This window comes from Caretta caretta, chromosome 6 (genome assembly GCF_965140235.1).
Source record: "Caretta caretta isolate rCarCar2 chromosome 6, rCarCar1.hap1, whole genome shotgun sequence".
Taxonomy (NCBI): Eukaryota; Metazoa; Chordata; order Testudines; family Cheloniidae; genus Caretta; species Caretta caretta.
In genome coordinates, this window is record NC_134211.1 from 58,042,040 (window position 1) to 58,056,094 (window position 14,055).

At 48.8% G+C, this 14,055-nt stretch overlaps 1 protein-coding gene and 1 long non-coding RNA gene across 8 annotated transcripts in view; both read left to right on the top strand.

Annotated features, from left to right (window-relative positions):
* The window catches only part of DGKZ (diacylglycerol kinase zeta), a 107,635-nt gene that overhangs the window by 36,659 nt on the left and 56,921 nt on the right, over window positions 1-14,055 (top strand). For 2 of the 7 annotated variants that reach the window (XM_048853203.2, XM_048853204.2), the window contains exon 2: window positions 4,880-4,978. The exons of the other annotated variants lie outside the window; for them this stretch is intronic. In XM_048853203.2, coding sequence (XP_048709160.1) covers window positions 4,880-4,978 — 99 coding nt within the window. The remainder of the gene's footprint in view (window positions 1-4,879; window positions 4,979-14,055) is intronic. 7 annotated transcript variants of the gene reach the window in all.
* Window positions 4,987-12,551, top strand: LOC142072532 (uncharacterized). Its single transcript, XR_012668942.1, has 2 exons — window positions 4,987-5,393; window positions 12,325-12,551. It is a non-coding gene; the product is annotated as an uncharacterized LOC142072532 (long non-coding RNA).

Here is a 14,055-nt window from a genome sequence, read left to right on the forward strand (position 1 = left end):
ATTTTGGCACAGGAGGGCTGGACATGCTTCCTTTACAGGGGCCAGCGACTCTGTGGTAGGACTGTAACTCTACAGCAAGATGAGTCTATGGTCTACTGAAAGTGTGGGGACAGCGTAAATTATACTGAGTTCAACATCAAAGCAAGCAACATGGATAGCTGCAGCAATTTCACACTTTCCAGCATGGATCGGAAGTAGCTGTAGAATGCTGAGACTTTCTGTGGAGTTTGGATCTGGCTAAGGAGAAAGTTGGGTGTGTGTGAAGTCTGCTTCCTGTGCTGTCCCCAGTCTGGGGAGAAATAGAGGCCTCTGTCTCCTGGGCTCTGAGTCAGGCATCTTTCTCTAGGCCAAAATTCAGCTAATAAAAAATTAAATTCTGCCTGGTCATGCTGTGTAGGTGGCCACTGCCTCACTCGGGAGCTGAAAGCCAGTGTCCGGTGGGAGAAGGGAATGGGAAGCAGAGGCATTTTTCTCCCTCTCCTCCCTTTATTGGGTATATTCAGCGAGACGCTGATATGAAATGCCTGCATTCAGTTTATATGTCATTGGCTTGACAAGCTATACAAACACAACCAGTGTGTAACGGAGGTGGAGCTGTCAGGTCTGTGTCATAATCCGCCTAGGGCAGGGCTTCACCCTATGTTGGGGGTTACTGCCCAGTGGTAGGTAGCTCGGTGCCATCTATACAACTCTCCCTCGTCCATGCCCAGCTCCTCCTTGTTGCTTTTTGATTGTCTTTTGTCCCTGATCATCTGGGGACTTTCTGGCTCCTTCATGTGCAGACCCTGGCCAGTCTCTCCCTGTTATGCTTTTTGCAGTTGCTCCTTGCTAGGTTTGGAATGTGCTTTGTGACTCAGTTTCCACCTCTGGTTTATGATCAGAAGTTCTGCATCTGATGAGAGTGTGCAATAAGTTTGCACCTCTCCCCGCAATGAGGGATCTGCTGGGATGAGAGATCCTTGCAGGCAACTTTAGTTATTTGTCCATCCCTATGATTTGGATGTTGGTCTGGTACATTGAGCATCATCCACCTTTGTGGAAGGTTGTGTGCTCTCCTGTTTGGGAGGTGAGACCTGACTATGGTGCTTATAGTACTGGAGCACGGTTTTGTTTGAATATAGTCAGACACCACGGATTAATCCCCACCAACTGCTCGTGCAGGCACGTGCGCATGCATGTGCCTGCTGCACTATGCTTACAAAGGCTACTGAAACGATCTTCTGTGTGCCCTGCAGAACATTCCCTGCTGTCAGTAACGGTCACTGCTGAGGTGTTAAACGACTCTGCTTAAACTATGCATGGAGCAGCAGCTAATGGCAGACTTGAGTCACAATGCGAAGGTGGTCGCAACCCCACGTTTGGGTGTGTTCCAATAAATGCTGCCCTGGTGCCATTCTCTTGGGGCACAGAAATCTGGTCCAGGTTAGTTTTTCCTCGCACTCCAGCTGAGGCTTCACCCCAGGTCCATTTCAAGGGAGCACAGGATGCAAGGTTCATCTCTTCCCAGGACAGCTACTTGGGGGCAGTCCTGGGCTTGGAAACCAAGTCTGTGCTGGAAGTCACATGAGTCCATAGGCTTCTGTCCCAGGAAGCTAACAAAGCACCTCACTGCAAAGGGGGTTTCCCCTACTGTGGTGCAGCTTGTCTCTACGGGAAGTGCTGGTGCCACAAACAGCCTGTTGTTCACCCGCTGCTTGAACTCCAGTGTGACAGATGGCCCAGGTGCAGCTCCACTGCGTGTATCCAGTAGAGTAGATGCTCCAGCTCTTGGAGTCTCCCTTTCCCTTCCCCCTAGGTCATATATCCCTCTTCCCCCTCCCTCTCCTGAAGTCTAGGTTGGGAGCCTGTAGCTGAATTCTCCTCTCCCCCTAGGGGAGGTTGTCTGGCTCCATTGGTGGGGTGAGGAATTTCAAGCCTCAACAGACATCAGCCCTGAAGCGCTCAAGGAGCGGGGGTCCATGCAGATGCTGATTGGGACCCAACTTCCCCATGTAGCCCTCAGGGGAAGGGGAATGTGCTGGGCCACGTGCTGGCTGCTCTGTGTGAAAGTTCTCTCAATCGGATTATTTGTATCTTATCGTATAGTCAGTGCCTTCAGTTGCCCTGATTCCGCTGTAAGCCTCTTACTGCAAAACCCGGGGTCACCATTAAACAGCACATCACACCCAGGAGCATTGCTGCAGGCACTTGGCAGCCAGCTGACTGTGTTAAAATATGGGAGGTTCTCCATGGATTTTGCCCCTCTCAAGGGCTAGCAGATGGCAGGATTAAGGGGCTGCTCCACTAGTATGGGGTCCCTCAGTGACTTTCTCTGAGCGTTGAAGTGGGATCTGTCTTACTGGGGCTTGCAGGGGGGTTAACACAGTAGGAGCTGGCTAAGAGGGATGCTAATCGGGGAGGAGATGAGATCCAGCATCCTGCCTTTCCTCTGTGGAGCGGTAGATCCACCCAGTGTAGGGGACAGCAGGGCCTAGGCCAGGGGCTTGGACACACTTGTTGAGCTGGTTTCTTGCTGTTGCGCACTTGTGCTGGATGCTGGCGGACATAGGCCTGCAGGTGTCATTGCTCTTCCAGACCCAGCTAATTCCACTTTAAATCCATCTGCCTTTCCACCTATCTAGGTATAGTACTTCTTGTAACTGGAGTAATCCCCCTTCCCCAGCAAACACACCCACCTTGCCTTGCTGTCCCATGTTTTCCAGGTGCATGTGACAAGGGCTCCTTTCTTGCGATCTTCCCCATGAGCGTCCCTCTCTCCCTTCAATAGGGGGCATGGTTATCAGGGGCACACTGCCATCAGATAGGTGATCATGTGGTTATCAGATCAGTGGGAGAGGCACACAGAGGCTCCCTGGCTCTAGGAGCTGGTGGTGTCCTATGGTGAGGGCTGGTGGGCTGCCCAAGAGAGAGAGAGGCTGGGATGTATCACTGGGCTGGCCTGTGTGGTACATGGGGAGGAGCAGCAGGGCAATTCAAGTTTCACATTTTAAGGTTGGCAGCATTGCGGTCCTGCGGCCCTCTCAGGCTTTGCTGGGGCTGCCTTATACACCTTATTTCAAGGATATGTCATTCAGCTGGAGCTTGTAATGGGTACTGTTGGCCCAGGTAGGGGCTTTTTATAGACAGTGTTATTCATCGGTGACTTGGGTGCTGTGTGTGCATCTCATCACTGCCCTGCACGCCCCCTCTGGGAAGTAAAGGGTGACAGCGGGATGTCACACCTCCTGTCTGAGGCTTCCAGCAAGGACCCAATTGTACATGTCTGACATCAGGCCGTCACCTGCCTGAAAACTTTGACTGTAATTTGAATACTGTGGAGAGCAGGCAGCAGGCTAAATGGGCCCTTTTCCATCTGTAGTTTCTGTGGTGACTAACTCACTTCACACACAGGCCACTCATTTGGTTTGGATTTGAACTGCTGACCGAAAGCCCAGTAAGCCATTCCCACTGCCCCTTGGCTTGGTCGGAAGTGCGACTGCTTTTCCGTAAGGCTGGTGTCCGTGGTTGAGCCATGGTGGAATTCAGGGTGCAAATATCTTGGCTTCTGTTTTCCCAGCTGCCCTGACTAAACAAGGCTTCATGCTGGTTCACGCAAAGTTTGTCAGGTGCCTCTGTCATTTATTTGAAATTCAAATAAATAGCTGTGACTGGCAGCCAAGGTGCTGGATTGAGGGCTGCCAAGGGACAGGAACCACTGTGGTGCCGTGGGCAGGAGGGTGGGGGAGGTGAGCACCGTTCCTGCTGTTAGATCAATCACCTGTCTCTCCTCCCTCAGCCTTGCTAAAAAGTATCTGGGTCACACACAGGCAGCTGTTTAAAGCACATTGACACAGGCCTGTGCACTCTTGCTGCTTGTAGTGCAGTGCTGCCACCTGGTGGTGAAAGTCATTTGCTGCATCTATTCTGTTGTCTGAGTTGAGCCTACGGATCCTGTAAAAAGAAAAGGAGTACTTGTGGCACCTTAGAGACACGTACTCCTTTTCTTTTTGCGACTACAGACTAACACAGCTGCTACTCTGTCATACAGATCCTGTGAATCAGTGGAAGAGGATATAAAAGAGATACGGTCTAATTCTCCCCCCCCCTCCCTCCCCCATCCCCCCCCGCAGTCCTGAGATCCCCACAGTGTTTCTAGGGGTGCAGGAATTAGAGATGTGACCTGAAGGGCATCCAGTCCTCCTGGCCAGAGGCTGAGGGATCCCATGCAGAGGGTCAGTAGTGCAAATTTTCAGACTTTGCCTCATGTGTTTTGGGCTTGGTGGCTGATTGGCTATGGGCACAAAGCGGCTCTGCTGCCCACTTACCAGGATAGTCCCAGCTGATGGCAGTAGTGGCCTGAGTGCTGTGTTTGGTCTTTGCTGGCTGTAAAATGGAAACGGAGGTCTTTCCCGTCCCACCATGGTGTGGCCTTTTATTGTATTTAAAGTGAATTTAGTAATGTGGTGTTACACTCAAGGTACCAATTGGGGATTGGTCCTGCTTTGAGCAGGGGGTTGGGCTAGATGACCTCCTGAGGCCCCTTCCAACCCTGATATTCTATGATTCTATACAGGTATGGGATCCAGTGACATGCTGCTGGAGTGACTCATAGATTCCAAGGTCAGAAGGGACCATTGTGGTCATCTAATCTGACCTGTGTAACATAAGCCACAGAACTTCGTTCTCTCCCCCCCCCCCCCCCCAAAAGAATAACTTCCCAGGAATGGTGGTGCATACACTGGGGGAAGTGCAACCAAGGTGGGGGCTTCAGAGTGCTGGGTGTTGAGGATGGGGGTGACAGGGCAAGGTTGCTTCGTGGTGGGAGGGGAGGCTGTGCGTGTCATGGTACTGGCAGGTGGGGGTATGTGGAGCTTGCTGACCACTCTCTTTGTGTCCCTAGACTCCACCTGCCCCACAAAGGCGTCCTCCCTTCCCTCCAGGGCAGCCAGCCCAGCCGTTGGGGATCCAGGAGGATAAAGCACAGGCCAGCAGTGTATAAGTATGTGGCATTTTTATTAGCTTCCCCAAGCTGTGTAGTTTCAGCAGCTGCAGCAACATCACTGTTCAAGAGCTCTCCTCCCTCCCACTCGCGTCTCACCTTACGTTACCCTCTTGTGTCTGCATGAAACCAGGCTGCTGAGGGCCAGGCTGCCTGCCCATCTTGTGTGTCACTAACCTTGTCCCAGAGGGCAGCGCTCTGAGCTGGACTTTAATCTGCTAACGTGGCAGCCTTGCCCTGGTTATTCTGCTACCGAGAAGCTTGTGACCTTCCGATGTCACCGTCCATGAGCATTTCTGCTGGCTGCAGAGGTGGGGGACAGTGGAGCAGCTGGTGGCTCCCCAACAGTCCTGGATTTATGACACTGTAGTGCCAAGAACCTTGACAACTGGAGCTCTGTAAAGACCTAAGACTGGTAGATGATCTAAATCAGTCGTTCTCAACCCCGGGTACTCAGAGATCTTCCAGGGGATAGGTATATCAACTCATCTAGATATTTGCCTAATTTTACAGCAGGCTACATAAAAAGCATAAAAATTTCTTCCTATGCCATTCTATGGGAATTGCTTCATCATGCTGTTGCTGAATCAATCAGCAGATGGCACATTCCTGACGGCTCCGTGCTGCTAGATGTTATCTTGTTCTTTGGTTCTCCCATCCTTGAGGCTGTTGGGTGGATTCCAGTCTGCCCTCTGGGGGGTCCTCTGGTTATTTCCACTTGACGCCTTCTTCAGCCAATGGACATTGGATTCTTACCCCTGGTCTACACTAGGACTTTAGGTCGAATTTAGCAGCGTTAAATCGATGTAAACCTGCACCAGTCCACACAATGAAGCCCTTTGATTCGACTTAAAGGGCTCTTAAAATCGATTTCCTTACTCCACCCCTGACAAGTGGATTAGTGCTTAAATCGGCCTTGCCGGGTCGAATTTGGGGTACTGTGGACACAATTCGACGGTATTGGCCTCCGGGAGCTATCCCAGAGTGTTCCATTGTGACCGTTCTGGACAGCACTCTCAACTCCGATGCACTGGCCAGGTAGACAGGAAAAGAACTGCGAACTTTTGAATCTCATTTCCGGAGACTGCGGGAACTGTGGGATAGCTATCCACAGTGCAACACTCCAGAAGTCGATGCTTGCCTCGGTACTGTGGAAGCACTCCGCCGAGTTAATGCACTTAATGCACTTAGAGCATTTTCTGTGGGGGGACACACACTCAGATATATAAAAATGATTTCTAAAAAACCGACTTCTATAAATTCGACCTAATTTTGTAGTGTAGACATACCCTTAGGCTGGCACCTCCCTGATCATTCAGTTATTATCCACACCAAGCATCCATCCTCTATCTCTATTTTAATCACAATTGTTAACAAAGCGAGATGAATACAGCAAAAGGGTGGGGAGTCTCTGGGTGCTGTTTCTGTTGTTAGAGTATTGTTTTGAGTCTCTCTGTGTGTGAGTAGTTGTTACAAAGAATTGATTTGAGAACAGACTCTGTCTTAGAATGTAGTAACACAATTAGCAGCTTGCAAGTTTCACACAGCGAGGGAGAGAAACTGTACCGAAAACCAAGAGACCTCTTAATTAGTAATACCCTGGAATTTAAACTAGGGGGAATCAAACTCATTCGTGATTTTAATACAGAACTTCATTAATATGATCCAACATCTGCACAATGACCCCCGTGTTTCCATGTTTCCCTCAGTGCCTTGCGTGGTGGGTGGCAGGTTCGTGGTGAGCAGTGCCTTCCAGGCCAAGTCCCTTTGTGATCCCCAGTCCAGTGTCCCTCCTTTGTTAGATACCAAAGGCTTAACCAGGCAGAGATGTAAGCAGTTCGCTGCTCAGTCTGGGGCTTCTTGGAAGTCTTTTGGGTGGAGGCAGTGTGGCTGAGACGCTGCATCTTTGTGTAGCACCATGGGAGACAAAGGGAGCGAGCCCCAAATCTGTGTGAGGCAGAATGAAGAGGTTTGGCAGGAAGTGAAGTGCTTCAGGTTTCAGAGTAGCAGCCGTGTTAGTCTGTATCCGCAAAAAGAAAAGGAGTACTTGTGGCACCTTAGAGACTAACACATTTATTTGAGCATAAGCTTTCGTGAGCTACAGCTCACTTCTTCGGATGCATACAGTGGAAAATGCAGTGGGGAGATTTTATATACACAGAGAACATGAAACAATGGGTGTTACCATACAGACTATAACGAGAATGATCAGGGAAGGTGAGCTATTACCAGCAGAGGGGAGAGAGAAAGAAAACACCTTTTGTAGTGATAATCAAGGTGGGCCATTTCCAGCAGTTGACAAGAACGTGTGAGGAACAGTAGGGGGAGAAAAATAAACAAGGGGAAAAAGTTTTACTTTGTGTAATGACACATCCACTCCCAGTCTTTATTCAAGCCTAATGTAACGATGTCCAGTTTGCAAATTAATTCCAATTCAGCAGTCTCTTGTTGGAGTCTGTTTTTGAAGTTTTTTTGTTGAAGAATTGCCACTTTTAGGTCTGTAATCGAGTGACCAGAGAGATTGAAGTGTTTTCTGACTGGTTTTTGAATGTTCTAATTCTTGACGTCCGATTTGTGTCCATTTATTCTTTTACATAGAGACTGTCCAGTTTGGCCAATGTACGCGGCAGAGGGGCATTGCTGGCACATGATGGCATATATCATATTGGTAGATGTGCAGGTGAACGAGCCTCTGATAGTGTGGCTGATGTGATTAGGCCCTAGGATGATGTCCCCTGAATAGATATGTGGACACAATTGGCAGCGGGCTTTGTTGCAAGGATAGGTTCATGGGTTAGTGTTTTTTGGTGTGTGGTTGCTGGTGAGTATTAGCTTCAGGTTGGGGGGCTGTCTGTAAGCAAGGACTGGCCTGTCTCCCAAGATCTGTGAGAGCGATGGGTCATCCTTCAGGATAGGTTGTAGATCCTTGATGATGCGTTGGAGAGGTTTTAGTTGGGGGCTGAAGGCAACAGCTAGTGGCGTTCTGTTATTTTCTTTGTTAGGCCTGTCCTGTAGTAGGTGTCTTCTGGGTACTCTCCTGGCTCTGACAATCTGTTTCTTCTCTTCAGCAGGTGGGTATTGTAGTTGTAAGAACACTTGATAGAGACCTTGTAGGTGTTTGTCGAGGGATTGGTGCAAATGTGGTTTTATTGTAGAGCTTGGCTGTAGACAATGGATCGTGCGGTGTGGTCTTGTCTGGATGAAAGCTGGAGGCATGTAGGTAAGTATAGCGGTCAGTAGGTTTCCGGTATAGGGTGGTGTTTGTGACCATCGCTTATTAGCACTGTAGTGTCCAGGAAGTGGATCTCTTTTGTGGACTGGTCCAGGCTGAGGTTGATGATGGGATGGAAATTGTTGAAATCATGGTGGAATTCCTCAAGGGCTTCTTTTCCATGGGTCCAGATGATGAAGATGTCATCAGTGTAGCGCAAGTAGAGTTAGGGGCATTAGGGGATGAGAGCCGAGGAAGCATTGTTCTAAGTCAGCTATAAAAATGTTGGCATACTGTGGGGCCATGCGGGTACCCATAGCTGTGCCGCCGATTTGAAGGTATACATTGTCTCCAAATGTGAAATAATTACGGGTGAGGACAAAGTTCAGCCACAAGGTTTGCCGTGACATTGTCAGGGATACTGTTCCTGACGGCTTGTAGTCCATCTTTGTGTGGAATGTTGGTGTAGAGGGCTTCTACATCCATAGTGGCGAGGATGGTGTTTTCAGGAGGATCACCGATGGATTGTAGTTTCCTCAGGAGATCCGTGGTGTCTCGAAGATAGCTAGGAGTGCTGGTAGCATAGGGCCTGAGGTGGGAGTCTACGTAGCCAGACAATCCTGCTGTCAGGGTGCCAATGCCTGAGATGATGGGGCATCCAGGATTCCCAGGTTTATGGATCTTGCGTAGCAGATAGAATACCCTTGCTCGGGGTTCAAGGGTTGTGTCTGTGCGGATTTGTTCTTGTGCTTTTTAAGGGAGTTTCTTTAGCAGATGGTGTAGTTTCTTTTGGTAACCGTCAGTGGGATCAGAGGGTAATGGCTTGTAGAATGAAGATCTCTATCAAGTGTTCTTACAAGTACAGTACCCACCTGCTGAAGTGAAGAAACAGATTTAAGAGCCAGAAGTCACCTACTACAGGACAGGCCCAACAAAGAAAATAACAGAGCGCCACTAGCCGTCACCTTCAGCCCCCAACTAAGACCTCTCCAATGCATCATCAAGGATCTTCAACCTATCCTGAAGGACAACCCATCACTTTCACTGATCTTGGGAGACAGGCCAATCCTTGCTTACAGACAGCCTCCCAACCTGAAGCTAATACTCACCAGCAACCACACACTTGTCAACTGCAAAAGGTTCTCCCCCCTCCCCCCCCCGGCTCTCCTGCTGGTACTAACTCATCTTAAGTGATCACTCTCGTTACAGTCTGTATGGTAACACCCATTGTTTCATGTTCTCTGTGTATATAAAATCTCCCCATTGCATTTTCCACTGAACGCAACTGATGAAGTGAGCTGTAGCTCACGAAAGCTTATGCTCAAATAAATTTGTTAATCTCTGAGGTGCCACAAGTCCTCCTTTGCTTCAGGTTAAACGCCAGGGGGCGTGGGCGTTATTCTGTGCTGTACACTTAGAGGAGTTTGAGATGGAGGAAAGCTCTCCAGGGCTCAGTGCAGAGTTACTGCAACCGCAGTTTTCTGGTTCTTTGTCCAGCTATGCTATACCATCCCCATTGATGGGACTGCCACCAGGAGATAATTCCCCAGCCTCGTCCATCTTGCTGCTGGGGCATTTTTCCAGAGCTCAGCTTGTTGTCCTGTTAGCAGGCTTGGCAAATTTGATTTTGATTTTTTTTTAATCATTTGATGGATGACACTGATGTTTATTTTTAAGCCTTTTCCCCCAATTTTTATTTATTTAAATTTTTGCAGTTGTAGGAAATTATGAAGGGTCAGACAATGGGTGGGGGATGTCAGCCAGCAATTATGTAATGATGGTAGATGCTGAGATTCAGAAAGTTAAAGCTGTATTACCATTCAAACACAAACTGTCCATAGCATGTGTCCAGATTTTCACCTTAAATCAAACTCTAAGTTCTTACGCAGCATTTTTCTTACTTTGCCTCTCTGCATTTTGATTATTATCAATGGAAATGTTTGTTTGTATACAGTGACATAAACATTTACCAACAAAAATCTTAAGCCTTCCAAACCAACCCATTGTCACTTCATCGCATGCTCCAAGTTCTGCCCCAAGTTTCTTCTAACTAAGTCATCTCCCTCCTTTGAAATTTACCCCACCTAACATTTGGAGACTGTTCTGACACACATACACCTTAGCCCAGTCAGAGAGGCAGATTATTTAGCTTTTAAAAATCACTCCTCTGAGAGGAAGCTCAGCAGAATCTGCACACATGGGTTATTTAGTTCTGGTATGGAGTGGAATGAGTGAGATCAATAGCATTTATCCATTAACTCTGGCCTCGGTTCCCCTGTCACTCAGGCCTGCCCCCTCAGGGGCAAATATATAGCCAAAGGAAGCCATTAGCCAGCTAACTGGCTTCTGTGCTGACAGCAGTTCTTGGGTCCCATTAGTGTGTATGTTAACCCTTTAGTGCCCATTCCTGAAACATCCACCCAGCCGTTGTGAGACACTGACCTGGTGTTTGGATTGCTGTCCTATACTGGGGCTCCCAGAGTGCTTTCTCCAGCAGTGCTGGAAGCAAGTGAGCAAAGGCAGCAGTCTGGGGTTGAGGGTACTAGCAGTCATCTTATTGTGGGGCGAAGGCAGTGTCAACAAGCAATATGCAGAAACCTGGCCAGTTCCCAAGTGTCTTTTTGCATGATGCAGCATGGCAGGGGATGGGGCCAGACAAGGAAGCCCTGGACTGCTAGCTCGTATCAGAGTGCCCAGCTATATAAAGGACAGAAGAGAATATTATGGCATTCTACAAGTGAATGTTACCTCCTGGCCTGGAATTCTGGAGTTTTGGTCTCCTTGTCTCCAAAAGGACAGCACAGAAAAAGAAACAGGCCAGACAGACCATCCATGAAAAAATTAGTGGCCTGGAGAGACTTTCACATGAAGAGAGACTGAGAATGATAAGTTTAGAGAGAGGGAAAATAAGAGGGGACATGAGAGAGGTACACAGAAAAATGAATGGTCTGGAGAAGGGAAATTGCTCTTACTTACCCTTTCTCATAATACAAAATCCAGTGGACATTTTGTGAAAGGTAGCAAATTTTAAACTGCTAAAAGGAATTCCTATTTACATAATGCATGATTAACCTGTGGAACTCACTGCCACAAAGTTATAAGTGACACCAAAGGTTAAAAATAGGATTAGACGCTTATGTGAATAGTAAGATCCACAGTTATATTAGCTAGGATGGACATGGGCCAGAGCATGCCATGCTTGGGCTTGTGGTTAAAGCACTTGCCTGGGCCCCGGAAGTCTGGTTTTCATTTCCTGGCTCTGCCATGGACTTCCTGTATGACTCTGGGCAAATCACTTTGGGCCTGATTTTTCAGAAGTGCCATTGATTTCTAGCCCTCCAAGTCCTCTCTCTCCTCTTCATTACAGACTCTGCTACATGACTGGGCACCTGCAGGAACTGCTGCTTGCTCTGTGGTTACAGGTGCATTTCCCAGAATGGAGCCCAAGCTCAGTTGCTTGGAAAACTCGACTCAGGGCTGTGTGGTGGTGGCTCAGGGGGAACAGCCCTTTGGAGGATCATTGCTGAGAGCTGTGGTTTCTGCTTGAATGCATCAGACTGAAACTGGTGACAGCAGTAGAAGGCGACAGAGGCCTTTAGTTTCCCCGTCCAAACTGCACATGGGGGTTAGTCTCTCACGTATGTGGGCTTCAGAAAGAGATTTGTATTGTTGATTCAGTGCAAGAGTTCTCTCTTTCCTTTTGAACCGCACTGGAGGGGACACCAGCCTATTTGGGAAGAGAGGAGAGTTCAGCCTCTATAGCCCACTCAATTCCCAGGCTCTGTGCTGTGATTGTCATCCACACACTGGGAACTGGATGAGACCCTCAATTTATTCCACACTGGCCTCTAAACAGTCTTCTGACAGACAGGACTTCGGAGGACTAGATGGGTCCATGGAGGGGCCTTTGGCCGCTTTGCCTTTTCCTAGCACCTTGGAAATGGAGCATTGCTTGTTAACTCAGGATTATGAAGGGCTTTCTAGGAGGTGACCAGAATCCACATGGAGCTGAGCACCTGCTCTTGTGGGGGTGGTATTTTCACTTGCATGTCCACCTCCTGCAGGGCCAAAACAGGAAGTCTGCTTGTGATATAGTTGAGAAACAGGAATTGATGGAGCTTCTGTTCTCTCCTAGGGCTGTCCGAACCGCTGGGCTCAGAGATGCAAAGTGTGTCAGTAGGACACAAGTGCCTCTGGGTGATCTCTGCAGGGTGAATGTTACTGCCTACGATGGGGACCTAGAAAGATCTGTGCTGCCGCTCCCAACCACCCTGACCTGGCATCTCACTGACACTTGAAAGCAATGGAGGCCAATTGCATATCAATTTTTATGTCTTAAAAAAAAATAAATTGGAAAAATAATCCCCCGGTCCCGCTATGTGAATCTGGATGATGATGATGGGCTCAGGAACCACTTTCTGGGCAGCCCAGTTACAATCTCTGCCCTCCACCTTTCAGCATCACACCCATGCTTGTTACAGCTAGCACCCCAACCACTCTGGGAGCATGGGGGGACACCTGGATGCCCAAGAAATCCCCACTCCCTCCAAGTCCTGAGATCAGGCACCCCTTGGCAGGCCCTTTAGGCTCCTTTGGAACATCATGCAGAGCTAATGGCTCTTGTTGTTCATAGCTAGAAGGGACAAGTACTTGGGAAATGGCCCAGAGCCTGGAATGGAGTGGGGGCTGTGAGCTGTCAGGAAAAGGGGTACTTAGGGGCTGGAGAGGCACAGTGTCTGCTCTCTGCTAGGCCCTTCCCTGCAGGAGCTCTCTGCAGATGCCTTTTGGTATCAGAAGGGGAGATATAAGTGATTGTGTTTATGCAGGGAGTAGGAGGAGGACAGATTCCTCCCCTGTGTGCGAGCTGGGCTTTACTGAAGAGGGAGCTGAGCATGGGCTTCAGCAAGTTAATGTTTACTGCTGCCTCCCCTTGAGCGTCTGCAGGACTCTGGTTTCCTTCCCGGCCAGCAAAACAAAAACAGGGCCGAAACCAACTGCATTTGCTGCAAAAACAGCAGCTCTGTACTGCAAGGTTCAAGAATTGCTAATGTCTCGTCCTACTGGCATCTCCTACTGCTGCTTTGCTAAGACTGTGTGTTCCCTCTGCAGCGACAAAGATCTTGTCAGGATATATAGCTGCATGTAATGGTAGCTGCTGCTCAGCCTTTTGGGCCTTGGCTCTCCTCTGGTTAATGGTTTCCTGTGCGCTGCTTTCTAGATACCCATCAGCAGCAACCCTGTGTTTGACTGTGCTGCTCTGGCAGAAAGAACCTTGACATTTGGTTATTATGAATTTACTATAGTCTCTCGCCAGCCCCCAAAGTGTGCTGGGTGCTGTTCAAACAAATGCAAAGAGCGCTCCCAGTCTAATTTTAGAGGTGACGTGGTGAGGTGAGGGGAACAAACCGTCAAAGGAGACGAGGAGAAAAGACGAGGTCCAGCAGTAAAGTCATGCAGTGACTCAGTACAACTGTGTGCATTTCTAGAGGCTCTAATTACCAGTGGTTTTGTCTTAAATAACAATAACCATTGACTCATTTCTTATGAGTATCGTGGGAAGAGTGAGTCTTCAGTGCCGCTCTGCTCTGCAAAATGACTGCAGCAATGGCCCCTTCATATCCCGCGGATCTGTTCCTCGTGTGTCAGTCACAGCCCTGCCATCTGGGCAGATAAGAATTGGGAGGGGGCCCTGTCGGAAGAGGGCAGCCTGAAAAAACTTGGGAGGGGATGTGTTCAAAATGTCAGCAACAGATAACACCCTCCAGCCCCTGCATTCTCTACAGTCTCACCCCCAGACTACTTTCTGGGTGTCATGGGTGGACATATTCAACACTTGGGCAAAGCACAATAACACTTCTACAGGTCG